This window comes from Pseudonaja textilis, chromosome 2 (assembly GCF_049901715.1).
Source record: "Pseudonaja textilis isolate UNSWEBS1 chromosome 2, rPseTex1.2, whole genome shotgun sequence".
NCBI lineage: Eukaryota > Metazoa > Chordata > Lepidosauria > Squamata > Elapidae > Pseudonaja > Pseudonaja textilis.
In genome coordinates, this window is record NC_141991.1 from 160,494,743 (window position 1) to 160,522,731 (window position 27,989).

Below are 27,989 nucleotides of genomic sequence, written 5' to 3' on the forward strand. Positions count from 1 at the left end.
GGTGTTAATGATTCTAGGAGCTACATATTAGAATCTGGGGGGAAATGCCTATTTTGGATTTATTTGTTTGTTTGTTTATTTGTTTATTTATTTGATTTGTCAATTGCTTACAAGATAATAGGTATAAGTATAAACATGAGTAAGAATACAGAAAATAGGTAGATTAAATGGGGACAATAGGACAGGGACGGGAGGCAAGATGGTGCACTTATGCAGGCCCCTTCATTGCACTCATACTTAATGGCAGTCTGGGGAACCCTGAATATGCAAATAATATTGGACATCCCCACAAAATCAATAATAAAGGATCATTTTTTATCAGCTTTGGCTGATAAACCAATCCGCCTCTCTACCTGGAAGTGACAAACTAGGCTTCTAAATTCTTTAAATAGAGATCAAGTATAATTAATGAACAATTAAAATGATTACTTTCTGTTTAATAGTTGTCTCTTATGGGACACTAAACATTGAATTTGGAGGGCTCTTAAGGGCAGACCCTCCCTAATGGTTCGCACGGTATATAGTAGATTGAGATAACAGAATTTTCAGTCTGGCAAGATTTCGTCTATAAGTATTAAACAATAACAATCTCAGCTTGGAAAAATGTCATTCTTGGTTTTGAGCCTGACAGTAATGAAGTATTTCAGAGAAGTGAAATCTCCAGGTTTCACCAGAGGTTTTAGACTTTTAACCTCCTTCTCAGGATCTCCAGATGAATAAGTAGAAACTCAGCTATGGGGGCAGTATCAAAAGAAAAAAGAAAAAAAGAAGCTATTTTATGCTTGGGCTGTGAGGCTGACTATACACTGCAGAGTCAATGGCTTCCATTTGAGCTAAGATGAAACCCAGAGACACAGTCAAGCTCTTCTCTTGATCTATCAGATATCAATCTCTCCCTTGACTAAGGACACATTGCATTCCTTCCCTACTTCACCAGGCCCACATCTTGGTGCACATGATGCCACTCTGAGAATCCAGCTCCTGGATCTCAAGAGAATTGAGAGCTAGCTTTGTCATCTACTATGGCCAAACAAGGCCAAATTTGGTTCCCTTTTTGTTTGAAGTGCAACTAACCTTTCATTGGTAAAGATACCGAATGTAGGGATACAAATGTGGAATATTACAAATCAATTGATAAACTGTTAAGGATCATGAAATTCCCAATTGGATTGTCATCTGGAGCCACGCAAGAAGGTGAAAATGATTTCTCTACCATATTCCAGGTAGTGAAGTCCTATCTCCTTGTCATTTGTCAGAAATGGTGTAGGGTCTCCCACTTGGGCGGGGGGTTGGACTAGATGACCTACAAGGTCCCTTCCAACTCTGATTATCTGTTATCTGCTATTTTCTAAAATGCCTGTAAGCCAGACAAGGAATAATGGATGGAAACTGAACAAGGGGAGATTTAACCTGGAAATAAGGAGAAACTTTCTGTCAGTGAGAACAATCAACCAATGGAACAGCTTGCCCTCGGAAGTTGTGGGAGCGCCCATCACTTGAGACTTTCAAGAAGAGATTGGACTGCCATTTGTCAGAAATGGTGTAGGGTCTCCTGCTTGGCCAGGGGGTTGGACTAGATGACCTACAAGGTCCCTTCCACTCTGATTATCTGTTATCTGTTATCCTCCTTCACCTTCTCTCCCACCTTCTCACCTCACACATAATCTTGATATGGGTAACTTTGAGTCGTTCATGGCTGTGGGCTCCAGTAACATCAGTCCTAGGTTTAGGCTGGTCAGTCAGGACAGACAGCACAAAATCACCAGGCTTGCTAAGGCTCTCACGCACTAAGAAGGTCCACGGTGCAGTCTTGCCTTGGAGCAAAGCCTCAGCTGCTGGACCAGAAAGATGTCCATGGTACCACCTGAGAAGAGAAGTGAAATAAACAACTGATTTGCAGAGTGGCTACAAAATAAAAGTGACTGGAATGTAATTAAACTAATGGAAAATTTGGATCATGATCAAGAAGGGACAGAAAGGAAAAACAATTATTAAGAAAGCTACATGAATCAACAAAAAGATATTAAATATAGTTTTTGCTTTCTTTTATGTAAACAGTAAAACAAATCTAGCCATAATTCTTATTTTTACTGATTATTTTCCTCCCTGATAGGATAAACGAGCATGCCTAGATTTTAAAATGTTGATTTATAAGGAGCAATTTTGTTTTTGTTCTTGTTATTGTCTGCTTTGCCATTTAGCACTCAGTAAACTCATCCGAATGTATTTTACCCAAATCTCAGTAAATTAAAAAAAAAATGAAAAACAGCCTGTCTGTGAAAAAGCAGAAAAAAAACTTTTATTATGGGAAAGGACAGCAAGTATTAAGGACATCATAAACTACATGGAGAAAATAAAACAATGTGATTTACCCCAAGTTAGTTTGGGGGTAATGTAGGTAATGGCAGGGATCCAGTTCATTAAAAAAAATCAGTGAGGAAAAAGCTCTCTAATGGGATTTGCCACCATTTTGTACAACAGTATAGTGACCGTAATTGAACCCAAAATTTCCATTAGTAAGCAAGGCAGTTGTTAAGTGAGTTTTACCCCATTTTAACAACCCTTTTTTGTCACAGTAGTTAAACAAATCACTGTAGTTGCTTAGTGAATCATGCGGTCATTAAGTGAATCTGGCTTCCCCCTTATTGGCTTTGCTTGTCGGAAGCAAGACTGGGAAGGTTACAAATGGTGATCACATGACCCTTGGACTGTGCACCTGTCATAAGGACATGCCACTTGCCAAGAGCCTGAATTTTGATCACGTGACCATGGGGGATGCTGCAACAGACATAAGAAAACCAGTCATGCTTTTTTTCAGTGGCATTGTAACTTTGAATGGTCACTAAATGAATGGCTGTAAGTTGAGGACTATCTTTACTGCACCTCAACATCTCAGTGTTTTTCAGAGGCCTGGATCTCAGACTAGAACTAGCCAGATGGGCTACAAAAACCAAACAAAAACCTTAACAGAATTAAATCTTTTTTTAAAAAAAAGGTTACATTTTCAGTTGTAATAATGAAAATTTTTTTCAAGGCAGTAGCAAATGGTACTAAGGCACAACTTTTTAAACATTTAATCAGCATATAGGAAGCAACATTCTAGAAATTTCCTACCGTGCCTAAAATCTTACTAGCTCTTAGCACAACATTTCTTCCCTCACTGTGGATGAGCTGCTGATGCCAGCATTCCCAAAACCATGTTTACAAAGGTAACCAAGAAAAGTTGTCCATACAAAACCTTGTCAAGTGAACAGGCAAGAGTTTGCCCAATGAAATAACCCCAGGGACTTATTTGTGTGTGTGTTGGTGTTTTGGTGTGTTGGTGTGTTCAGTTCCCAAGTGAAATGCCCTCTGCGTCTTCCTTTCCTGGGTCTCTGGAAATATCACAGGCGAAACTTAGCATGGTATGGCTGCCAATCTCCTTTCAGTAATAAATTTAGTTGCCATGACACAATAGTTATGTAAAGAGTAGGAGGAGAAAACCCCAATTTCACCTTGTTGTATCCTTCTGCCAATACAGACATGCTGCAAACAAAGTTTTGTTACTTCATTAGATTTCCATTTGGTCAGTTACCAGAAACTCAGTTGGTCAGACCAAATCCTAAAATTTACAACCCTTTTTATATTTCCCCTAAGTTCATTTAGTGTCAACTCATACCCAACTGTAAATCACATAAACATTCCCTGAGCATGAAATGTATCTGCAAAATTAAAATGTTGGATCTTTCTCTGAAATTAAAGTGCTTAAGAATTTATTTAATGAGTCCCAATGAATTACACACCAACTTGGCACAAAAAGAAAACAAATGTGAATGTTGTAATTCTGTTGCACACTCCATGATTAATAATAGATAGGGCCTTTTCAGATGATGTTGACTTTTTAGAATGAAGGAGAAAATCAAAATTCTTCTTGGTGAACCTTAATGTCTCCTGCCTGAATATATTATATTTTTATTGTATGTATATGTGATTAACTCTGTATTCCTTCAAAACTCTATAGCAAAATAATTATTCCTTATTAAAGAATTATAAGTAGGAAAATTAAAGAGTGTGAGGATTTTGTATCCATAGTTAGTAATTAGTCTACATCAAAAGAGTAAATTTTCTGAACTTCAAAATTTGAACACCATTTTGAAATGAAATTAGAAGATCAATATTTATATACTCCGTTTCCACTAAGGCGTTGTTTTGCTGAACACTTTTTGACATTGTCTTCCTCACTGCAAATCTATAAATTTGAATCAGTTGCCTCAGAGTGAATCAGAAGGTTACAAATCCAAAATCAGATTAAGATAAAGCATCACGGATTGGCAAGAAGATGAGAAAAATCCTCTTATGGAGGGGATTTTTTTCTTGTATTACTGTAATACAAACCATGATAATCTTTGACTTACAAACTGTAATGGAGCCTGGCCACTGATCTGATTTGAGACTCTTTTTTGTGGCACTTATTAAGCAAACACTGTGATCATTAAGCAGACCCATTATTCACTATGGGGCATTTTTGCTGAAAACCAAAAGTAAACAATGTATTTTCAGCAAAAATGGTAAATCATGATCATCAGGCCCTGCAAATGGCCACAAACACAGCCCAGTTGCTGAATGCCTGAAATGCAGTCATGTTATTGACTGCAATAACAGAGGCAAGGGGGGGAGAGATGGCTGTCAGAAGTTCACAACCAGGTCATAACTACATTTTGGGGTGTATCATAACTTTGAATGGTCATTAAGCAATCGGTCATAAGTCAAGGACTACATGTTCCACATTAATTTATTACATTAATACATCGCCCAATTCCATTACAACTCTAGGTAGTTTACAACAGAAAATTATTTAGAACAATGTAATATAAATAATATGGGAAGCAGATATCTGGGAAAATTGCATAAATCAGTTTTACGTAGGAACCCTGGTGATGTAGTGGTTAGATGGAATATTGCAGGCTAAATCTGCCCACAGCCTGGAGTTCGACCCTAACCAGCTCAAGGTTGACTCAGCCTTCCATCTTTCTGAGGTCGATAAAATGAGGACCCAGATTGTTGCGGGCATATGCTGACATTATAAAAACATCCCAGAGAGTGCTGTAAAGCACTATGGAATGGTGTGTAAGTCTAAGTTCTATTGCTAAAAATCTCGACGGGTCCACCACCCACTCTGACATGAGCCTTGGGGGGAAAGCCTGATTTTTAAGGCATTGCTTAAATAAGACCAGAGTGAAAGTGGTGTCATATGTGGCAGCTAAACTGCTCATCAGTGCAAGATACAGAGATGACAGGATGTTTATTCTGGAAGATCTACCTGGTGGCCAACTGTTTAATTTAAAGTACTAATCTTTTAAGGCTGACATGATCTCGTAGATGACCCTCACTCTGTCAAGGACCTAGGAGTATTCATCTCAAACGATCTAAACCCAGAGCTCACTGTAACAGCATTGCCTATATTTTATTTCTTAATAAAATAAAGTCACTTGGTACCACCTAAAACCCGAAGCCATTCATTCCCCTGATTACCGAATTCCATCTAAGATTTCTTCATCTGGAAAAAGACTTTGCAACAAAACAAATACTTTGTTTTCTTGAAATATCCTTCTAGGAGATGAGCTAAAATCTTGAAATGCGGTTTTCTCAACAGCATTTTTCTGAATCCACTATTGATACTTATTTTTCTTCCAGATTTTAAATAATAGTAAGTCATTATTATTTTGCACAGTAAGGCATGCAGTTTTCTGATTACATAAGATCACAATCTGATAATGCAATTAAATGTAGCTTTTATTGTATTTTTCCGAAGTAATATGTTAAAACTTGGAAAGAGGCAAAACAAAAATTGCACAAAAATGCCTGTCTCCTGAATGGACACTTTTCAATAAGTACTGAAACTGTTTCCACAAATCATCTCAGACCCTGAAATTGTGGAACTTACAAGAATAATGGGGCAATTTTATTTGTCTAATTGCTACCAATTCCCTATATTAAGATCCCTTCCTTTATCTTATATCTGGAGCAAATTTTTACTTCAGCAATTGTACTTGTTGTGCTAGAGAGGTGCTATTTTACATGATGTATCAAATAAGATATTCCACATATTGTATCTCTCTTATTCTCAGTTTGAATAAAATAATCTTAAATCTTTAATTTTTAAATTGCACAATGTGTTTTACAAAGTAATCTGTCAACTGCCAACACATACTTTGATTAATTAGATATCAAATATGTCAACAAAACATTTGCTTTTAATGATCTTTTAGCTGTGAGGTACTTTTACAATAGGGAATGAAAAACAGATTTCAATATATTTTCTAGATTGTTCTAAAGTAACTAGCTTTCCACCCTGCTCCCCAGCTTAAATTATATTGTTGTTGTTATCTTGCAATTAATTCACTCTTTTCAAAGACACTATAGGAAATGTTGAAATCTATAAATAAAGACATAGTTGAATACTGTTCTTAAACTGTTACGCAAACTGTGGTCATTTCTGCAGCATGTTGACCTGGAAAGGCTCAAGATGCTTCAGTCAGTCCACAATGCGACAACTACGATTTTACAGGCTCTAAAAGTTCAGGACTTCATATCATGACACACTGATTACCAGTTTTCTTATGGATATTGTCAAAGATACTAAGCAACTTGGGGTCAATTTACTTAAAGATTAGCTGTTCCCAAAAAACTCTGGGAATTCTGAATAAAAATTCTGGAAAACTTCTATTCAAGCTAGTTTGATATCCATTCAAAGTGAATCTTTGTGATAATCGCTCACTTTGACTGCAGAATACTTCCTCTGGTTCTTAATGTCACAGTTTCGCCCAGTTTTATTTAGTTCATTTTCTAATTAATTCTAAGACCAACAGTGGTGGGATTCAAAAATTTTTACTACCAGTTCTGTGGGCATGGCTTGGTGGGCGTGGCAGGGGAAGGATACTGTAAAATCTCCAGTCAGAGGTGGTATTTGCCAGTTCTCCGAACTACTCAAAATTTCCGCTTACTGGTTCTCCAGAACTGGTCAGAACCTGCTGAATACCACCTCTGGAGTCCAATCTTTCTGGACTCAGGTTTTAGCTGCTGCATATATTACATTTAATATTGGTTTTAAAGAACAGGTTTATTTTTAAATACTGCTTTGAATTATTTTTTTAGTAGTTTTGAATGTTTTCAACTGATATTACTAACTTGCAAAATATGAGTAACAGCATTTATGTAGGCCACAGCATTTTAATGGCTTCTATTTTATTTTGGCATGATTCTTATACAATGAAGAAATCAGTTTTGATTTTTAAATACAGAGTTCTTCGGCTGGATCAGAGTAGGAAGCAAAACAATCAGAGCCAAGGCAAAATGCAAGAGTCATGAAATTGGGAGAGGTTCCCAAGGAGGTTATGTTTACTTGCTTAAACTACTGAAATATGACAAACTAGAGTCACATTGTAATGTTTGCCACTTTCTGTGGAGGAAAAAGTAATTGTGGATGGAGATTTATGATTAACATTTTGTGTTTACATCCATTATTTTAATTAACTTTCCAAAGAAACGGTAAAGCAAGTCAGAGATTATCACATTGTTTAGATTTTTCACTTCTACCATTAGGAATGTAGAGAGACCCTAATATAAAGAAGAATAAACACTCATAGCCTGCCTATTTATGTATTTGCTCATTGTTTGTTTGTATTCTGCCTTTATTATTTTACAAGTAACTTAGGTTGGTGAACGTATCCAACATACCTTCCTCCTCCTATTTTTCCCACAAAAACCTTGTGAGGTGGAGTGGACTGAGAGAGAATGACAGGCTAATCACCCAGCTGGTTTTCATGGCCTGATGCCTTAACCCACCAAACCAAACTCGCTCTCAAATTATGCTATTATACAAAAATCATATTTTAAAAGTGAGAGATTAGATAAATCCTTTATATATTTATTAATAACTCTGGAAGCCTAACCAGAGTTTTATAAATGGTCATTTAATGCACTTATCAAGCTACACATTCAACTCACTGGTCTGATAAGGGGGGTCAATGAATTTTGTTGAAGAGAATAATACAATAAATGCAATCACTAAAGTTTTTATTAGTGTAGGGAATTTTAGAGATCACACTGCTTTTGTTTTAGAATTTTTTCTTTAAAATAGGAGGAGGGAATCTGTGCTCCTGCAGAAGAGGCTAAACTACATGTCCTAGCAACCTCAATGAGTAATAATGAGAGAAGAGGGAAGCTATATTTTGACAACTACGTCCGTTCCAAAAGAGGTTCCAGAATATAGAACTGCTGGGTAGGAAATGAACAAAGCTATCATTTGCTAAGAGAGCCTCTCTCCCTCTCAGAGAGGAAACAGTTAAGCTCAGTGGACCAAGTGGAGGGGAAGCCACGTGATGGAAAATCTTGGTTGGTTGGTGGGGAGGGTGGCTGAGTTTTCGTAAGAGCCTGGAGGACAGAACTTTCCAACCGCAAGGGAGGAAGCAGCAGGCTCCCTGGCCAACTGCTGCCTTTGGATGTGAGCAGGCCTGCACACAAAGACCTAGAGAGGATAAATAGACCAATTCTTTTCAAGGGAACAGCAGTTTGTTCTGGGACAGGACAAACCCAGTTCTGTCTCATGAATGGCTTAACATACCATAGAACATAGAATCACAGGGCTGGAACTGTCCATGACCAATATGAACCAAAGCCGCCCATTTTAACACAATTTCCAGATGGGTCGCAGTAAGAAAACAAAGAGTCATAGGGCATCATAATGACAAACACATTTCCACAAAGGTTTATGCCATCATAAGGCTTACAAGCTTGCAACAAAAGAAGAAACACGAAATAAACCTGCGAAAATAAAACGTGTGACCCCGGACGAATGATTTTCTTGATACCTGCTTGTTATCGACACCACAATCTTTGCATTTTAACAATGTGCCAAAAATAACAAATCAGTGAAACAAAAGAAACCTAGTTTCTAAATATAAGTCACATCAATATTGAAACTTCATCACATGACAAAATTTAGTATGTGCTCTATAACCTACTGTCTTAGGGAATCTCTCAGTTTAAGAAAGCTTGAAAAGTAAAAGGGGAACAATGCTGAGAGGAAAGTTAATCATTCATTATATCCTATACTAAAAGAACAAAGGACATGTAAGCATACATTATATAGGACACATTTATTTATATACTTCTAAACAGTGGTTAGCTTTTTTCAGGTGTTATAAAAAGGAACTACACTGTACCTCCATTCAGAAATACTCAGGATCTGTGGAGTCTTTCCACTTGAGTGAATATCTTAATTTTCCAGGGTCCTCTTGAACATGGACAAAAAGCGGGCATTGTGAGAAGTCCTGCCCCACAGAAGTCCACAAGGAGGACCACGGAAAGGATACTGGACCAAAAATTTTCTCTACATGAATAAAACCATCCTGTTTGTAAGAGGGCCTGAAGCGGTTTTCTACTTAAGCAGTTGTGCAGCATTTGTAGGCGTGATTGGAATGAACACACATTGGTATGCCCTGATGGATATGCATTAATATTATTTAAGCATATTAAGTGTAGTCTGTTGCTGGATAACTGGGACCTTTTCAGATTTCAGAAGTTTCCACAAGAGATCCAGTGTTATTAATAATGAGGGAGCCTGGAGTTATATGGAAAATGAAGACAAATAGCTGCACCTAAAGATGACAGCATTAGAGAAAATTTTAGCCAACCCTTTGGCTCAGCATCCCACAACTGTTTGTCAACAAAATCCGGGAACAAGAGGCCTTGATTGCCCACATGTGGCTATGTCTCCTTTCTTCTTTTCATTTTGAGAATTTCCTTATAGTTCATACTAATTACTTACTTTTTCTTTCCTTTTAATAAACCATTCCAGTATCTTTAAAATTATCGTTAGCATTTCTTCTTTATTATTTTTCTATTATTTATTTTCATTTAGAATTTCACTTCCTGAAGCTGTTTTTGCAGGTACATTTAATTTTTTTTAAAAAAAGAATATCTGCACTAATTATATGCATAATGGCTTATGCAGATGTAGTAACTTTTCCAGACAGTTCAGTACTATGTATTCCCTACTGAATATGCACCAGGGCTTATTTCTGCATAGAAAAGCAGCAATTATTTTATGAGCAATATTTAAGTGACCCAATTATGCAAGATTCACCATATGCTTAGGCTTAAAATCTTTCAATTCAAAAATTGAATCTCTCTCTATATTTCAAATTATGCAATTAATGATTGCTCTTTCTTCTCAGGAGTCCCAGGACAGTACTAGGTATAACTTGATATGGACTTGTAAACAGTTACCTCTTCCTGGAGTCCATTAGTTTTCATCTAAAAGGCAACTGCATAACTAGAATAGGGCATGCATATATGTGTGCGCACACACAGACACAGTGTTTGGCTTTATTTAACATCTTGTCTGAGAAAGACCTCTCTTAGAAGAAGAAATTTACATTCAAGCTGAGATGTAGATATTGGTTATTTTCATGATCTTAATTGTTAGCGGAATTTTTAATACTCTTTTTAATTATTGTCTTACCTGCTTTGTGTACTTTTTAAGTAGAAACATAGAAAATAAAAGTATTTTAGACCATATTTTGCTTGCCACACATATATTTGCCACACATATTTTGGAGTAACACATAACGTTCTTTCATATGTTCCAGGTAAATGAATGTCTTTGTAGAGCGTTTAGACTATCATTCAGAAAACCCTATAGGATCTAAAAAAATCATGGAAGGACCTAAGAGATCATCAAGTCTAGTCCCCACACACTGCAGTATTCACTACACCATCCCTCCTAGATGACTATTCAGACAGTGCATGAAAATAAATAATCACTAAATATATTATATGTAATGTACAGTTATATCTATAGTATATAGATCCACAGCAGAGATACATATGTACAAATGATAAAAGGCATAACTATAAAGTGTGAGCACCCCTCCGCTGAGGCTCAATGTGAAAAGGAAAGTCAAGATGGATATGGTGCTATAGGTAGAAGCAAGTGTGCTTTCCTCATACCTTTCTGTTGTGGGATCAGAGCAGTTGAGTGGATATCTCAAATCGATGATGGTTCCATCTTTATCCTGCAGGGATCCCTGCTGCTGTGTATAATACTCCACCAATTCCGATAGAGTAGCAAATTTCTCTCCTCCATAGAGATCATAATAATCCCCAGTGTTCTGGATACGGATGTGAGTTACCTCATCACCAACCCTAAAAGAGAGAGGCAGAAGCTTCTCATCAATTGATCAGAAAGGGAAGAACAAAGGAGAAATTATCCTTCACTATTACTCCTGGTAGGAATTCTAGACCGAAATAAGGGATCTCGAAGACTTGGATGGATTACTTGGTGTTTGCTCTCACCCAGAGTTTATCATCTACCCCACAATATAGGAGTTGAATATAAGATTTTTATCCAAACTGGAGAATTAGGACTAGAATGAAGCTGGAGCCAGTGATTGTATTTGTAAATGTACCACGGAGTTTAGGAAGCTGGGATTTGGGGTTGTTTTTATTTTGGGGGAAGGATATTGACTTTATTTTTTACTTCTGTTTTTGTAAGCCACTGGAATTGTGACACATAGGAAGGGTGGCCATATTTGCCTTTCAAATAAATAAATACATAAGACTGAATTCTGCAGGAAGCTATCTAAAAAGATTGTACCTTTGGCTCCCCGTGGCATTTCTCCAACCGTAATTTCACTTGATTTTTCATGCTTTCTATGTTAAGACAGGCAGATGTAATAGAATTAGAAGTGGCATTGATATTTTTACTTACTCCAAAATGTTTAACCAGGACTGTAATTCAGAAGAAGGTTTACTGTATAAGATTAATACTCAAGTTACTGGAAATTCCAATTTAAAAGAAAGGAAGGAATAAAGTTGCTTTACTGAAATGGAGGCCAGTTGAAATTTAACATGGGAGTCAGAAGCTCTGGAAGGTAGTCCCTATGGAAAGGCTTGAACCTGGTCTTTCTGTTCCAATGTCTGATGACTTCCTCGAACCATGGACATTTTTTTAAAGAGCTTTGTGCCGCTAGCCTAGGGAGCTGTTTATTTTGTTTGGAGGCCCATTCCTGGAAAAGTCAGTATTATGCCATCATCAGATTTATTTCAGAGAAAGTTGTAGAGAGAATCAGTCTCTGAACTTACCATCAAGTCTCTCTTCCAAACCCCCCATCCCCACAAAAGGCAAAAGGCTCTGGGGAAAACCCCGAGAAAGATTTCATCTTCAAGTTTGTGGAAAGTTGTAAGTTTCACAACAGCCATCTTCACTTGCAGTCTTTCTATTCCTCCTTTTCTTTTTCCACTCAGGCCTTCAATTCCAATGTGTCTTGGGATTTTCTAGATATTATTTATTATTATTCATTTAAATGTATCATTGAAGCCCTCTCTCATAGACTTTAGGAGTGATATATATAACAATTAACCATGGAAACCATGCTATGATATGGCCTCCATTTATTACAAAGGGGAAAAATATTTCGGCATATACCGACATGGAATACTTTTGGAGAATAAAGATTGAAGAGGTGGAAAGTAATGTGTGTCTCAAGGAGAACCATCGAATGTTATTAAAGGATTGGAAGAGGGAGGGGGGCAATTACCTGACTGAAAGGGAAAAATCCCCCTTGTTCTTCCGGCTGGGCCGAGCCAGAAAGCTGCCATGAATTCCTCGTGCTTTGAGTAAGGCCTCAGCATCTATGCCACTCAGGTCACGATGAAACCACCTGCTTGGAGGAAGGAAGAGAGAAAAGTAAAAACGACGGACATCATAAATGCCACAATTCAAAAAGTGGACATTGGTTTTTCCTACACTTTCTCCCCTGCCCCAACAGCACTGACTCCCACTAGAACGTTCATAATTTAGAATTAACAACAAATCAATGAGAATCATCCAGTGCAGATCAACCAAAGTAGACTGACCCTTCAGTTCATCTGGACCACAGCACTTTCAGATGCAGTCAGTTCGCACATTCAGTGTTTGGTCATTAAGCATCATTTGTTTGTTTGTTTGTTTGTTTATTTATTTATTTATTTATTCATTCAATTTATATAGCTGCCCAACTCAACCAAGTGACTCTGGACAGCTTACAATTCTAACATTCTAAAACAAATACAACAAAATAAAAGACATGAAAACAATAAAAACAGCCACAAAATATAGTGGCAAGTAATCTATGGAGAGAGACAGGGTCATCCACTTTCTAACTGAGCAGAAGGAAAACAGATGTATAGCTAGTGAAGCTGTTCCTCCACTAATAACAAGTAGAAGAAACTCTACTTGCTACATTTCTGCTAGAACGTAAAGATTCAGCAGCAATTGCTGCCTCTATTCCCCAATCCATACAGCCAGAGGCAACACAATGATCTGTTCCAACAACTGTCTCCTATTCCAGTATCACACTCATGCTCCCACAGAACATTGTCCCTCCCAGTTCAAGGAAAAATTTCAAGATCTGCTTAGAAAGAAAACATTAACCTGTAATAGGCAATCCTAAATTTTTCCTTACCTCATTATTTTCCAGGTGACCAGTGGCAGAATCAAAAGTCCAGTTAAGAAAACAATTGAAAAAATAACTGAAGAAGTTTCTTTTAAGATGAGAATAAAAGCAAACGAGTGTTTGATGACTTTCCAGCTGTGAATTCTCTTTTGACTCTACCCATCTACCTCATGCGTTTCCACTGCCCATCACACATTCATAGTCTCTCCACGATCAGTCCGTGTTGATAGGTATGGACAGAAAGAACTGAGGCAAACAGGCAGTTCCAAGTTGCTGAGCCCTAACACAGGAACAGGAAGCATATCTAACATCGTTGTTCTTCACTGCAAGTTGCAATGTGTGCACTTCTGCTTCTGCTTTTGGGTGCCTTTTCTCCTTCTGTCCTATCTTCCCTGCTCACAACTATTTCTGTCTTTCTTCCTTTTGGGGGGAGGGAGAAAGAATTCACAATAAAGAGTGCAAGGCAGTCCATTTAAGTATCACTGCAGGAGAATTCAACACCAGTACTAAATGCAACATAATTAAAGGCAATTACATCCCAAGAGTATGTAATCAATAAATATAAAAGACTTTGGGGGATTCAGGCCTGCAACAGAGAAAGAAAGCTTTAAACATTTCAGGTTCTATTTTCTTAACGTTATTGTGTGCTTTTTGCTTCCATAGGAGATCCCTTTACCAGACTGCATTATTTTGCCTCATTCAACGGAATGAGGTGGAATTCATAGATGTTCACCACAATGACATATAGCTATATCATGCAACAGTAATACCTTTTCGCACCATCAAGAAACTGTCTACTAGGATCTGGTCCAACTTAAATCCAGCAAAGGTGTTTTTCCCTTGATGTTAATATAAAATGTCCTTTCGTTGGACCGTCTTCCTTCTTTCCATTTGGGTACTTGAATGCTCCTTGAACACGCCTTATTTCATGACAGGAGAAAGTTTTAATTGCTTATTTCTTCTCAAAGAAGAAATGTTTTTCGTAAAAGGGAAACAAAATTAAAAGGGGAAAAAATAAATTTGTTTTTTGAATCTCCCTGCCTAGAAGGGAAATGCCTAGAATAGGACTTTGAGCCAAATATCCAGCATTTCTAATATATCTTTAGGCAAGGTCTTGATTGCACAATCTAAGTAAATAGTGTACTAAATAATGATCTCCACTTGAAGCTGTAGAATAAAATTCATACATAGAAAAAGAGGGGAAAGCATGCTCTTATAAAAAAAAATACATCCGCAATGTAAGTCTCAAGTATAGAATTTGCAAATATTAAAATTTCATTTTAAGGTGTGCCTACGTGCGTTTCAGTCATGCCAACTGCTTTCACATAATTTGCCTGCTTTCTGGTTACATAGACTCTTCAGTGTGGACAGTTTTTAAAAAAGGAGGAAATAGTGTTGCTATAAGATGACATGTTAAAATGGTTAATCTTTTTTTTTTACTATTAGTGTTTTTATCTGAAGAATTATTTTTGTTGAACATCAAAGCTTGGGGATTGTACTCTAAACATTGAACCTAACCGAGATAATATTTAACTCCACTAGCAGATATTTTTGGCACTGATAATAAAGTAGCGCAAATTCTGATGGCTAACTGCAGGATATAATAATTCCATAGTGTGCAGCTGTTCTTCTGATTTATGTTTATGCTAATGAAAGCTTGTGTGAGTCTGGTCCTGATCATGATGATCACATACAGGTGAAGGAAGCTTAAATTCTTAGCCCAGTCATTTGTTTTTCAAATTGACCTAGAGATGTTTTCTTTAAAGATTCCATTAATGGCAGTAGATATCAAATATATATATCAAAGAGTGGGAGGTTTAGTTTCCTGTCCCCACCCTATGTGCTGTAGATCCCCTCCATACATTCACACAAATGAAAATAATAATCAGTTATGCAGCTGCAGGCTAAATACATAGCAAAGCTTGAGGATCATCCAATCCCTCCCCCGACCCCCCCCAGTGGCATTCCCAAGATTTCTCGCACTGCTCTGGGGAAAGTGGGGGGATGCAATGCTCTTAGCCATGGATACTAGCAGAGCTTTAAAATACAGCAACAAGTGCTTGTGGGTCAGCATTTTTTTTTAAACCAAAACAAAATATTTGGATCAGCCCAGGTCAAACCTTGGCAGGAAACCTTGGGCGGAGCTGTATGTTCCCTGCCTTTGCCCTGCATTGCTCTTTTGCAGAGTGGCACTTGATGGGGAAATTCGGAGAGAGGGAAAGGTGGGGGGGAAAGAGTTTAGTTCATTTGCTACTCTTACATTTGGCTTTCCCCAGATGAAATTTAACGCTTGATAGTAAAGAAAGAATGGACGTGAGGCTGCGTGGCACTGCATATGAGTATTACTCCAGCTGGCTCTATCTGGCAGCAGTGGAAAGCTCCAACATAATACAAGGTCTCTCCTAGCTTTGCTACCTAAGGTCATTGAACTAAAGATAGGATTTTCCAGTGTTTTGGGGCCTGAAATTTCTAAGCGTACTGGCAAAAAGGACTACAATGTGAGTTTTCCCACTCACAGAAGATGGCTGCCTATAAACCGGTTACCGCAATGCTCTTTACCACACTACACCCTCTGAGGATGCTCAGCTCACTATCAACAAGTGAACATTCACCTGGCAAAAGCAGAGAGCCCACAGCACTAGGAGTGGTTTTCTAGGAAGCTATGAGGGCCTTTAGGTTCCAGAGAATTTTCAGAACTAAAAACATGGCTGGAGATTGGCGCTTTGCTCAACAGTGTCTTTGGATAGACTAATGTTTTGATGTAAAGAATCAAGCAGGTTTTCTTGGAAGGTACTAAGAGACACTGCTCTGCATTTTCAGCTATCAGGTAGGGAAAGCTACCTGAAAGCAACTCTGACTAAGCCCATCTGATCTTCATGATGCAGTTTTTCAAAAGTTCTGCATCCCTTCCCACATCCTCTCTCCTGTGGAGAAGTCTGCTCTTCAGCTTGCCTAGGGCCAAAAGAACAGTGACTGCTGGGTAAGACATACCTACATGATGGAGTTGTGCCTAAGGAAACCTGGAAAGACAAGGTAGCAGTGGATTTTCTGGAAGGAAGGAAAACAGAGAGAACAAGACAGCAGATGCAAGGATCCATAGATGAATATGCAAATCACCCTGTAGCTCTATTTATTATTTATCTTGGTGCTTTTAAAAGTTAGCAATGTTACAATCAATTGATTTGGTTGCCTTAGAAATGAAAACAGTACTGAAAGTGCTAGAAGATTAAGTTACACACATCTTAGTCTTTGACATCTTGACTCTACTACTAAACAGCATTGTTATGATGGTTTCTACATTTCAATACATCACAAAATTTTCCTATTCTTCTAAAACATCAAGATACAATAAGCCTGTTTTATTTACCCTTAATCTTCACCTTTATCACCATTGTTTTAATTGACTTTTTAATATTACTAATGAACTACTTCCTTTTACAATGCAGTCCTTATAAATAATGAGTGAAACTACTGGTAAAAATCAGCTTTATCTCCTAAAATTGTTCTGATCACATTGCCAGCCCCATCATTCTGTACTTACTGTATGCTGATGCAAAATTAAGCCTTCATGCATTCAGTGGGCTCGCCTCCAGGAAGGTCCATATCACTTATATTAGTATTAACTACCAACAGCTGGCCTACTCTATGGCAATGCCACTAGCTATTAAGGGGGAAATGAATACCTACATTTGCCCATTTGCATGTCAACCCCAGTTGGAGAAAGAACTGTGTACATCCTTAGTTCTTGCTAATTACAGACATGATAAAAATAGAAGCCCATACTTTAAAAAAACTTCACTGCACTGAAACAGAAGAGCCTGAGACCGGAAAGTTACCTGGTGGAGCCAGAAGCCTCTGCCTTAGTGAATAGGTGCGGTGGAAGGAAGCTGAATTCAAAAAGCTGCTCCCAATACAAAAGACTTCATTCTTTTCCCTGCTAAATGTCTTCCCGAGCTGGAGTTAATAAACACCCAGGAGGTTACGGGGAGAGGAAGAGGCTGAACCTGAGGCAAGCAGCAGGTAACCAAGGGAGGGGCCGTTTGCTGTCTCCGCCCCACTGACCTACCGGGAGGCCCTCCCTGGGTAGATTTGGGAAGCAGGAAAAAAAAAACCAGTTCATCCCTGAGCCAGTTGTCTGTTGCCAGTTGTTGAAGAACCTGCTCAAAACAGCAGCTTTGACACTTTTTAAATTCAGAGGACTTTCACTGTTTACACTTCATTGTAGATCTACTCATGCATAAATTCATAAAACTTTGGCTCATGACTTACCTACAATAGGAAGTTTCTTTCCATTAAACTATTTTTTGTCTCTTGGCATATAGAAATGTGCCCAAGGCTGTACTGCCTTCTTAAACTACAGGCAAGATGGCATTGTGCTTGTTGTCTATGTAAATATAATTTAGGGCCCACTCTTCTGAGCAGTTATGAATCCATCTCCTTCTGTACTCTTAAGGTTAGAGAAATAACCCCCGTTCTAAGAAAAGCGCCTGGAATACTTTTTAAAATTGAACTGAATACTTTGAATTGAATTTTTACTGTTCCTCACCAATCCCCAGGACCGAGCACATAATGCAGTCAGAAATGTCTATTCCCTAATTGTCGATTTAGATTTTAGAGGGATGTTGGAAAAAGCTCACTAGAGCCCTCTAGCAACATGAGCCCCCTAGTGCAGACGAAAGTGACATACTGTAGATACTCAGGAATAAACCCATCCATGGATAAGCCAAGCCCAATTTGGTAGTGTATTTTTGAACCAAAATTTCTGAGCTTATTGGTGAGTATATACAGTAATTGGAATTATGGACAATTAAACTGTAGCATTGCTCAAAACTTTTTTAGGTGACACAGTGCAATTTCTTAGGATGAGTGGATATTTCAAACTTAATGCCCCCCAATCTCATGAAATTTTGTGGGTTCACAAGTTTGTTATACTTCAGGAGATTCAACTATTTAATTTAAAAAAAAAAGAATTCCAAAGGCACCATCCTAGATGATGTATTGCTAATCTTTCGGCTCATAACAGTTTTCAATTTCTTGGGTAAATGAAAGGAAATTTTTGTTCAAGGAGCATGTTTATATTATAGAGTTCACTATGAAATTAGACATCATGAGAAAATATAATTTGTCATTCTAACTTCCATGTTTTATGACTAAAATGTGTTTTATAAACTCACCCAATTGTGGCTTATTGAATAAATTAGGGCTAAACAGTATCAATTAGATATAGGAATGATTACCAGGTTGGACAGCTTTAGAAGGGATTTGAGCATTCAGGGATATCTATCTACAGAGGGGCCAAAAAAAAGTCAAGTTGTGACACCGCACTCAAAGCTGCATCTTTGGCCAAAAGAAAAAAGGAAAAAGCAGTGCTTAAATTGCACGGTTGCAGCCACTATCTTGGCACTCCCACTCAATGAAGAACATGAGCAGTGACTATTGTCTCTCTAAAGCAACATCCCTCTCAGGGCGCTGGCTGAGGAATTGCCAAGGCTGAGAACACTGCTTTTAAATCCGTCAGTAGGGACACTGAGGCTGTTATCCTCCAGCATCTGGTTTGTGGATTGTATAGGACAGGGGTGTCAAACTGAAGGCTTAGATCTGGCCAGCAGTGCTGCCCTAGAAACAGTGAAGAAACAGCCTGTGGTGCCTCTGCTCAGAGGGTGCGGGGTTGTGTGTGGAGCTCAGGGAGTCGAGCTCCGTTTTCACTGCCAGAGGGCTGCAGGAGGCTGTCACGTTTGAAAACTGAGCTCAGGAGCCCATTTTTCCAGGCAGAGTGTTTTGCCATCACAAGTGGCCCCATGAGTGATGTCAAGCTGGCCAACGCCTACCCTGGCCACACCCACCCCAGCCCCAACACAACTGATACATCCCCCAATGAAATCAAGTTCGACACCTCTGGTATAGGACAACCAAGTGAACCATTAGTGGTCCCGGGCTTTTATTTTACTCACTCTCTGGAGTATGAGGGCGGGTGTTTTCTGTCTAATTAGGTCAGTGGCTCTGGTAAATGTAATCCTCTCCATTGTTGTTGTTTTTTTCAGTGTGAATACACCTTAACTGGCTACCTGGCCACAAGAGGCCCTTCTTCACAGGCATTTTTTACATGTAAATGTTTAATGATGTAATAACAAGCATACCCAACTGCCCTATTGTCTACTCATCCAGCAATGTTGGTATCAGTGTTGGCACTGAAAATGAGTCTCCAATCCTGTGCTCTCCTTAATAGTCATGGCTACTTCTAAGCATTTGCTTCAATAGTATCGGATACAACTGTGTAAAAAAATAGTGATATACATCATCAAAAGTACTTTTTTTGGTCCCTTAGATTCGGTGTTCACTCCTAGCAACTCCCTTTAATTTTCTTGACAAGATTTCATAAGGATTTTGCTATTGTCTTCTTCCCAGGGCTAAGAAAGAATGAATGGCTCACCTGCTTTCATGGTTTAGGTGGCACGACCACCCACGGTCACCCAGTTTCTAGCCTGGTGCCTTATTATTTATTGCAATTAAAATCTCTCTGTTCAGGATACAAACCCCAGCAAAGCAGCTTATTGATAATTAAAAGCAAAACAAAAATGAGATAATTTCAAAATTCTTTCTCCAGAACTGCTGACCAATTGGCTTTATGAAAGAGACCCAACTGAAACAAATCCAGTTGCTTTTTCCTCCTTCTTCCCCACACCTTTCAGACTTCTACTTATAGACCAAGATATTGATTGCGTTTATCAGATTTTTTGATCCTATCTTTATTACTTTTTAAGTAACTCAAAGTGACAAACATGTAATACTCCTCCTATTTTCCCCTCAAGAACAATCCTGAAGAGAGTTGGACTTAAGAGAGGGACTAGCCCAAAGTCACCCAACCAGCTTTCATGCCTAAGGCAGGACCAGAATAAATAATCTATTATAGGTTTCTGGGCCAGCAAGGTGCTCAAGGTGATTACAGAAGATTACTTCTGTGATTACTTTATAAAAAACCTGTGAGAGGTTGGCATGAGAATAATATACAGTTCTGCTTCAGATATTTGTAGTAAACTAGAAACATATACACTTTCTAGTAAATTTGTGAACAGAAATGGTTAGCCTGTGTTTTTACAGATTTTTTTAAAAAAATTCTATCTACTCAGCCTGGCAATTAACCAGAATGATAAAATGCTTAACTATTTACACACACTTTCAAGCAAGAATGATGGACAACGTTCAATTTTCAGTGTCTTAAAATATGAATATAGGAATTGTGAGAAATCCTGTTTGTAGCTTTTTAATAATTTTGATATTTTCAGAACCAAATTTGGATTCCAACATGTCAGTCTAATTTCCCAACTGTAAAGCACAGGAAAATCATGAAAGTCCTACTATGAAATGCGAATGAATAGCCTAAGACCTGACATTCATTAAAATATATATTTTAGTAAGTAGAACTTGAAAAAGCTGACACAAAAACTCTCAGTCAGAAATATGATGGGACATATTTACAAGAAGTTTTTATTCATAAGCACAAACAAATATTAAGGACTATAGAAAAAAGTCAAAACACCTCTTCCATGATAACGAAAGAAACAATGCCCAAGTTTCAGCCCAAGTTAAGACTGCTGTGGAAACATAAAAATAATATAGATCCCACCGGAGGCTGCCTGCTTCATGATGTGGCAACCGTACCTCCTGCCCCAGCTCCATGGGGAGGTAGAGTCATTGGAGGCAGAAATATAGACTTCAGCTTCCCAGACATGCTTGCAATTTCAGGATCCTGAGACTCATATGATTTTATCAATCTGGCAAACTTTAGGACTCCTAGAAAAAGGAAAAAAACTGATTTGATAAGACAGTTTTGATACATTGTTTTTCTTAGGATCTCTGTGGACTGTACAATCCAGGTGGGTAACTTTCTTCAAGGGCTACCTTAATTTTCCCTATCATGGATATATTATCTTTTTCATTCATGAAAAGAAAAAGCTGAAACACTTTCTTTCCCTTTTGCTGCTAATTTTCTTGACTTGATCATGGACAGAGTCCAGGGGTACAAAAAAATGGGTCTGTGATGCTTGTAGCTCATGAGTTGACAATTTCTAATGCTACAGTTTATAGACCGTATTTTTCAGAGTATAAGATGCTCTGAAATATAAGATGCACCTAACTTTTGGGGAGGAAAACAAGAAAAAAAAGCTGCCTCTGCCTCCCAGCGATTTGCCTCCTTGCAGCAAACAGCCAACAGCCTGTTTCAGCTTCAGCAGAGCCTGATTAGCACAAGCGGCTGATTGTCGGTTAGATCGGCCTCCCGATGATCAGCTGTTTCAAGCTGCAGGGATCACCATCGCCTATTACTGCTTCCCGCACCCCATTTTTGGCCTCCGTGTGCCGTTTTCCGCCCATCCCGATCCCCGCCGCCCAGAATGGGCTGAAAACGAGACACGCAGAGGCCAAGAACAGGACATGTGGAGGCCAAAAATGGAGCGTGTGAAGGCAGCAATAGGCAATGGTGATTCCTGCAGTCTGAAACATCTGACTGACGGGAAGCCAATCCAACCACCAACCAGCTGCTTATGCTAATCAGGCTGTGCTGAAGCCGACCAGGCTATTTGCTGTTTGCTGCAAGGAGGCAAATTGTTGGGAGGCAGAGGCCGAAGGGCCAGTGGGTGGGTGTGGCTTTGGGAACATTCACTGTATAAGATGCACAGACATTTACACCCATTTTTGGAGTGGTGGGAGTGCGTCTTATACACCAAAAACTACAGTATATATTTTTGTATATCACTTTCTGTGAGAGAGGTGGGCAGGTTCGAAATTTGATAAATGAAGGCATTCCATGGCCCAAATCATTGGGTATGCTGGCACCACAACTAAATCAACCTCTCCCTGGCACTGCCAATTAATTTAGTCATGAACTTACCTTCCCCATCATTACTGAAACCATAAGCTTTGATCACATCCTGTTGTATCTGGGTAGCCACAGGAAGCAGGAACTGAAGCATCTTCCCCATGTCATTGCAGGCATTGTCCCTGGCTTCCTCCAGGCGCTGAGCATTTTCTGGAGATCCAAATGCCTTGATCACTTCCGCCAAAACCACTAAACAGAAAACAAAAATGTTGCACCATATTAGAATTCCCACCAGTTGAAGTCTGTAAACCTTTGTAAAAGCAGCTTGTTTTTCTCTAAGAAGTACAATACTTGAATGACAGCCTTTGCATTTCATTCTCCTTTGCGCAAACAGCCATCTTGAGACAATCAGGGATGGTCTCAAACTTGGCAACTTTTAAGATATTTGGACTTCAACTCCCAGAATTCCAGAGACAGCATGTTGATTGGGGAATTCTGGATGTTGGAGTCCACATATCTTAAAGGCCATTTTCTCCTGGAAGCATGTGCTAAGAATAGCATCCAACCCCTATTGTGCCAATATCACCATACAGTATCAAGGACAAGCATTGCTAGAAGATGCAACAGATTTATTGGGAGGAAATTGGCCATAATGTTTGTTCACAGAAAATATCTTGTAGGCCAAAATGATCAAGACATTAAAAAAGTTGTTTCACTTTTATAAAAAAAAGGAAAAGGTAACTGTTTTCAAAGGTGTGCAGCTCAAGAGATAATGTATCCTTCCAGCATCCTCCTTCCCTTAAAACAAGACTTTAATCGGTCCTGTCCAGGCCTAGCAATGGGGTCAATTGTTACATGCAAATAATAATAGGTTGAGTATTCCAAGCTTCACTATGAAGCTCAGAGCCACTATGCGAGATAGACAGCTACATAAATGTGAGATCAATAGAAAGACAAACAAATTCAGAAAAGGTCTTTAGGACCAAAAATCATGCTCACTAAAAATACCTTCCTTTAATCCAAGCAGAAGCAGTTCTGTCACAAACGTATTTTTGAAGGGAAGCAAAAAGATTCTGTAATTCCTTTGGAAAAAAATGTATTTTCAAAGGAACTGGCAAAACAGCTATTTCTCCAGCTGTAGGCAGAACTCCAGGACCTGGAGCAGAGGTCTCCAAACTTGGCAACTTTAAGACTTGCGAACTTCAACTCCCAGAAGTCTTAAAAGTTGCCAAGTTTGGGGCCTCCTGACTTGGAGGATAACCATTTTTAAAAACCTGATTAGGTTGCACAGCTTTCTCTGCACAAGCGTGGGGGTGGGGGGAATTGTGATACCCAAAATTAAACCCCTAATTTCTAGATTTAATCCTTTAAATATAGAAACGGTCTAATTCTTGCCCAGCTTCCAACGAAACCATTCTCTTTATTGTCAACGCAAATCTCCCTGTATTTCTGACCGGCAGGGCCCTCTTCTCTCTAGCCGTTGACTGGGACCAGGGAGCAGCCCGAGCACCAGCGGGCAGAAAAATCTGGGCCAGACCTCGGCCCAGGTTTTGGAGAAGCAAGCAAGCTCTTGTCCGCCATGCAGGGAGGCCCTCCCCCTGCTGTTGCATCCCCGGGTCTCCCTGCAGCCCCCCGGGTTGCATGCTCCAAACCCGCTTCCGAGTTGCCGCCTCACCTTTGGCCTGCTCCGCGCTTAAGGAAACCGGCGGGGCCTGGGCCGAAACAGCCGGGGGGCGCTGCAGGCTCGACATGCGGTGGGCCGAGGTGGGGGGGGCGGGTCGGGGAAGAAGCCGGGGCTCTAACGGCGAGACGGGACGGGAGGCGCCCTCCTTCCGCGCTGCCGGGCTGGCAAGGGCAGCTGCTCCAGCGCCAGGCGGGGCCGCTCCCTAGGCCGGCGGAGAGGCGCCCGCCTCCTCCTCCTCCTCCTCGGCCTTGTCCTGCAAAGACACCCGGACAGGCAGCCCTCCGGGAGCCTCCTTCTCTCCTAGGCTTCGGAACCCGCCTCTCCGCTTTCCCACTTCCGGGCTGCAAAGCGGACGGGTGGCCGAGGCTTTAAAACAAAACACACACACACACATAAGGGCACGAAGCGGAATAGCCAGGCAAAGGCTTCGCCTTGTGGTCATTTCACGGAGGGCGAGTATTTCGAGATGATGACGTCCCAAGCGAGGCAGAAAGAGCCCCGAAAAGAAACGAGTTGGCTTCTCTGCCTTTTTAAATTGCCTCGATGGGCGTTTCTCCGTCGTCTTCCCTATTCGCTGATATGAGGCTCTCGCCCTAGGCCAGGGGTCTCCAACCTTGGCAACTTTAAGACTAGCGGACTTCAACTCCCAGAGTTCCTCAGCCAGCCTAGGCTGCTGAACAGGAGAGGGTCGGCCGTTTGTGGGGCTGTATTTATCGGGGTTGCATTTACACACGAACACGCTCTCCACTCTCGCGGGCGGCGTGGAAGTCATCCACTTGCTCGAGTTTGCGCAAAATAAGCCACTTCCCCTTCAGTCTGGTTATTGCCAAAACACCCCAAATAAACGGGTGGGCTAAATAAATAAATAAAACGGGTTTGTAACATTGCAATGAATTGCAAGTTAGGAAATTCTTTGTACGCATTTATTCGTGAAATTACCGAACCAAGCTTAGGACTCCTGGTAGCTTTTTGGGGCAAATTGCATTAGGCCTACGGCTGCCTGAACAGGTAATTAAAATGCTACACCAAAATAATTACTTCTGCTTTGACCTCACCACTATTGCAACTTCTAAAGTCACTTTCAGGCTGGCAACTCGCACTGATAACTTCCGTGCCTTTTCTCGGCATCAGTACAAAGTGACCCATCTACGCTGCCTTTGACGGCGCTGACTTCCCCTTCTGCCCCAGGAATCCCAAGCAGATCCACCATCCCCGCACTAACCAAGCGCGCCCCTTTTGCGCTTCGTAGGAAACCGACCAGATTGGCAAGAAGAGCCTCGCAACGAAGGCTCAAATTCTCCGGCGCGTTTGATCTGAACAAATGGAAGCTGACAGCAAAAATACTTGGCAGCCTTTTAATTTCTTACATAGATACATATCTTACTTTGACGAAATTCGTGAGGCTCTCCGCCACAGCAGAAAGCCTTCTAGACAAATACAAAAAGAGCTGAAGTCACTGAGATGGAAAGGCGCGCGGCATTCGCCCAGGGAGAACAGAACACGTTTCAGGTGTTGGTGAATAAAATATGAAGGCGCATCCTGTCCCATCGCTGGCAGTATAAAAGCAATTCTATAAAAAACACAAGGCCCCACCGTATTTCCTGCGGGAGTTATGTATTTATTCTTTAAAATTTAAGCTTTGGGCATCATAAAAGCCGTATGCTAAAGAGATCGTTTTTCATTGGCCAGAATTTAAGACCGCGCCCTTCCAATGACGAAATGGGGAGGAGGGGAAAGCCGGAAAGGGGCTCCGCACTTTCAAGAGGCCGGAAGGAGTTGCAGTTTGGCTTTTTCCGTGAGGAAGCCGAGCCACTCTGGCCGTATCGTTCCCCTTTGGTGTCTTGAAGTGGAGAAAGGATGGGAAAACAGCGACATCATTTTTGGGGATCTAGTAGATTGAGGTTTTTGAATGGGCGCTTCACGCTAGGGAATTTCTATACAAGTATGCTGTAGTGTGTGCAGTTTATGTACACGCCTCCTGTTTCTTGAGTGTTTCTAATCCTCTAAGCCCCAGGGCCTGCCCCGTGAAGGCAGGTGGCACAAAGTATCAGCTTGACTTCATGCCGACCTCTTGCTTTGCCCAGAGATGCCATTATAAGTTTGCCACCTGTGGGCAATTGTGCCCACTCACAGCAGCATATTTATTCCACTTGAAGGTCCCTTGACTCATTCGTTCCCCTAGCTCAGACCTGCTAATAAATCATGTCTTTATACTGTGGAGGAATTATTTGCACTCCACAAAGAATGTGATTCAGACCAAGCATCTTAAAAGACACTCAGATTAAAGGTAATTAAGTATGGTCTCATCCCTTTCATCTCGTGCCCTTTTTCTCTGCTAGCAGCGGAGAAAATGTCCAGTGCCAATGTCTTTCCCCACTTCTTGCTGATCTTTCATCACCAACTTAAAGACCATGCTAAGGTGATCAGTAATTCAAAAACTGGTAGGGGATGTGCATACTGAATATGGTTGTTAAAAGGTACTATTGGGGGGTGGGAGGAAGCTAGCAATTCCTATTTATCATTTCTGGTGCTTCATTCCCTCACCAGGGCAAGGATTTTCTCTACATGATGGAAGTGTGTCTCATCCACATAAATCAATGCTCAGGATGCCATGAACAGGATCCCACAAGTCAAACCTGCGTACAGCTGACCAAGTCATGCTGTCACATATGCACTCCTCTACTATACAGACTGAATAGAATGAATCCTTGATAAACTCACAAGGTGCTGCAATTATCCAAGGTGCTGATTTCAAGAAATCCATGCAATTGCCAAAACACAAGGACCTACCAAGCTGCAAAAATACTGGAAAAAGATATTAAAGTATCTTCCACTCCAGCAGAGAATAGATCCTGTTTTCAATGTATCTTTTTTTCATTTCCCTGCTTTGCAACAAACTAGCAGGGAATGTAATTCTAAAATCTTGATTACTTGATAATAATAGCCCCTGGGCATGCAGAAAGCAAACATTAGAACTTTTTGGAAGGCTCTCTTTTTTTTTTTGGCTATTTGGCTGGTTTTGTTCTTTAAGAGCTGCATTTATATATAAATTAGTGTGTGTGCGCGTGCGTGCATTTGCACACCCATGTGTGCGCTGGGTGGAACTGGTTGTGTAGGGAGAATCTTCTCCCATAATTGACTTTCTTTTAATGTTCGTATGTAAATATATATATATATATATATGAGGACAGATCAAGATATACAACTGTGAAATTAGACACACACATGGAGAGATCAAGGATTCACAAATTGCTACGCAAAACTGCCACGTCTAACGGGATGTGCATGAGTACATCGACTGGAATGGGTGAAGGGAAAAGGAGCAGTTGCCATCAGAGAGTGTTTCAACCATGCTTTGCACTGTGGGGCCATATTCATCTCCCTCACTAATAAAACGAAAGGGAAACACACTTGTCGTTCCACAGTATTTTCCAGAATCATCAAAATTCCCTCAAGGCATTGATGAAAAGGCAGCTGCTCTCTTGAAACCATCTTGTGGTGCTATGCACCTCTTAACGTGGCCCAATCTTTCAAGGGTTGAAGAGGAACATGATAATGCCTTCTTGAAAGTCTGATAATGCAGTGTTCCTCAAAACCATCTGGTTGTCAAGGTACAAAAAAGGGAGGCGTGTTTATGCTTTGAGTGCCATCCACCTTAGGGCTAGAGAGTGGTGGGGGGGGGCGGGGGGAACATGGCAGGGAGAAAAGGAATGTGTGATACTTCACCCCTTTTCTTACTGAAACAAGGGAATGTTGAGCCATTTGTCCAAAATCCTTTTTTGATCTTTCATATTTTCCCTTGTACTACCCTTCGCCCTCCCGCCACAGTTGTTTGGATTTGTTGAATGATTTAGGTAATTGTGTCACTAGGTAGCTTCTCCCTCATCCAGGATGAGTTGGTTTTCCTCTCCAAGAAGAAGAAGCAGCAACAACAGACAATGACATCATTGTGGGGAATGGGGTCCATTTAAAGGGGCTTGTCACTTTCTTTTTTCAGGTGACTGTAAAAACA

General features: G+C 40.1%; 3 protein-coding genes and 1 non-coding gene across 20 annotated transcripts in view; all 4 read right to left on the bottom strand.

The window, feature by feature from the left end:
• The window catches only part of PTPN6 (protein tyrosine phosphatase non-receptor type 6), a 36,218-nt gene extending 18,718 nt beyond the window's left edge, over positions 1 to 17,500 (bottom strand). The window contains exons 1-6 of one of the 8 annotated variants that reach the window (XM_026713215.2): positions 17,315 to 17,500; positions 16,470 to 16,526; positions 13,488 to 13,898; positions 12,582 to 12,707; positions 10,993 to 11,187; positions 1,654 to 1,864 (exon numbers count right to left, since the gene is read on the bottom strand). In XM_026713215.2, coding sequence (XP_026569000.1) covers positions 1,654 to 1,864; positions 10,993 to 11,187; positions 12,582 to 12,707; positions 13,488 to 13,492 — 537 coding nt within the window. In that variant the 5' untranslated portion in view covers positions 13,493 to 13,898; positions 16,470 to 16,526; positions 17,315 to 17,500. Of the gene's footprint in view, positions 1 to 1,653; positions 1,865 to 10,992; positions 11,188 to 12,581; positions 12,708 to 13,487; positions 14,065 to 16,469; positions 16,527 to 17,314 lie in introns of all 8 variants that reach the window. The other 7 variants (XM_087923007.1, XM_087923005.1, XM_087923006.1 and 4 more) reach the window with 7 other exon arrangements.
• Positions 17,501 to 20,935: 3,435 nt separating this feature from the next.
• On the bottom strand, positions 20,936 to 25,474 carry C2H12orf57 (chromosome 2 C12orf57 homolog). 3 transcript variants are annotated; one of them, XM_087923018.1, is made up of 3 exons: positions 25,362 to 25,474; positions 22,366 to 22,542; positions 20,936 to 21,269 (listed from the first exon to the last, which is right to left on the bottom strand). In XM_087923018.1, coding segments are annotated over exons 1-3 (330 nt in total). In that variant the 5' UTR covers positions 25,363 to 25,474; the 3' UTR covers positions 20,936 to 21,117. The 3 variants fall into 3 exon arrangements, with proteins under 3 accessions (XP_087779144.1, XP_087779143.1, XP_026569166.1); XM_087923017.1 differs by lacking the exon at positions 25,362 to 25,474 and adding an exon at positions 24,452 to 24,764; XM_026713381.2 differs by lacking the exon at positions 25,362 to 25,474 and adding an exon at positions 23,969 to 24,755.
• The window catches only part of ATN1 (atrophin 1), a 56,609-nt gene continuing 53,938 nt past the window's right edge, over positions 25,319 to 27,989 (bottom strand). For all 8 annotated transcript variants that reach the window (XM_087923016.1, XM_087923015.1, XM_087923011.1 and 5 more), the window contains one exon: positions 25,319 to 27,978. In XM_087923016.1, the coding sequence (XP_087779142.1) occupies positions 27,945 to 27,978 (34 nt within the window). In that variant the 3' untranslated portion in view covers positions 25,319 to 27,944. The remainder of the gene's footprint in view (positions 27,979 to 27,989) is intronic.
• Positions 25,376 to 25,436, bottom strand: LOC113444564 (U7 small nuclear RNA). Its single transcript, XR_003375254.1, has one exon. It is a non-coding gene; the product is annotated as a U7 small nuclear RNA (small nuclear RNA).

Excerpts from the sequence above, each read along its gene's own strand:
- C2H12orf57 (XM_087923017.1), bottom strand. The coding sequence starts at position 24,749 with ATGACTTCCACGCCGCCCGCGAGAGTGGAGAGCGTGTTCGTGTGTAAA. Across the intron at positions 22,543-24,451 it reads CTTTCTGCCTCGCTTGGGAC|TGGTTTTGGCGGAAGTGATC; the intron begins GTCATCATCTCG and ends TTTTCTGTTTAG. Across the intron at positions 21,270-22,365 it reads TTTCAGTAATGATGGGGAAG|GAGTCCTAAAGTTTGCCAGA; the intron begins GTAAGTTCATGA and ends TCCTTTTTCTAG.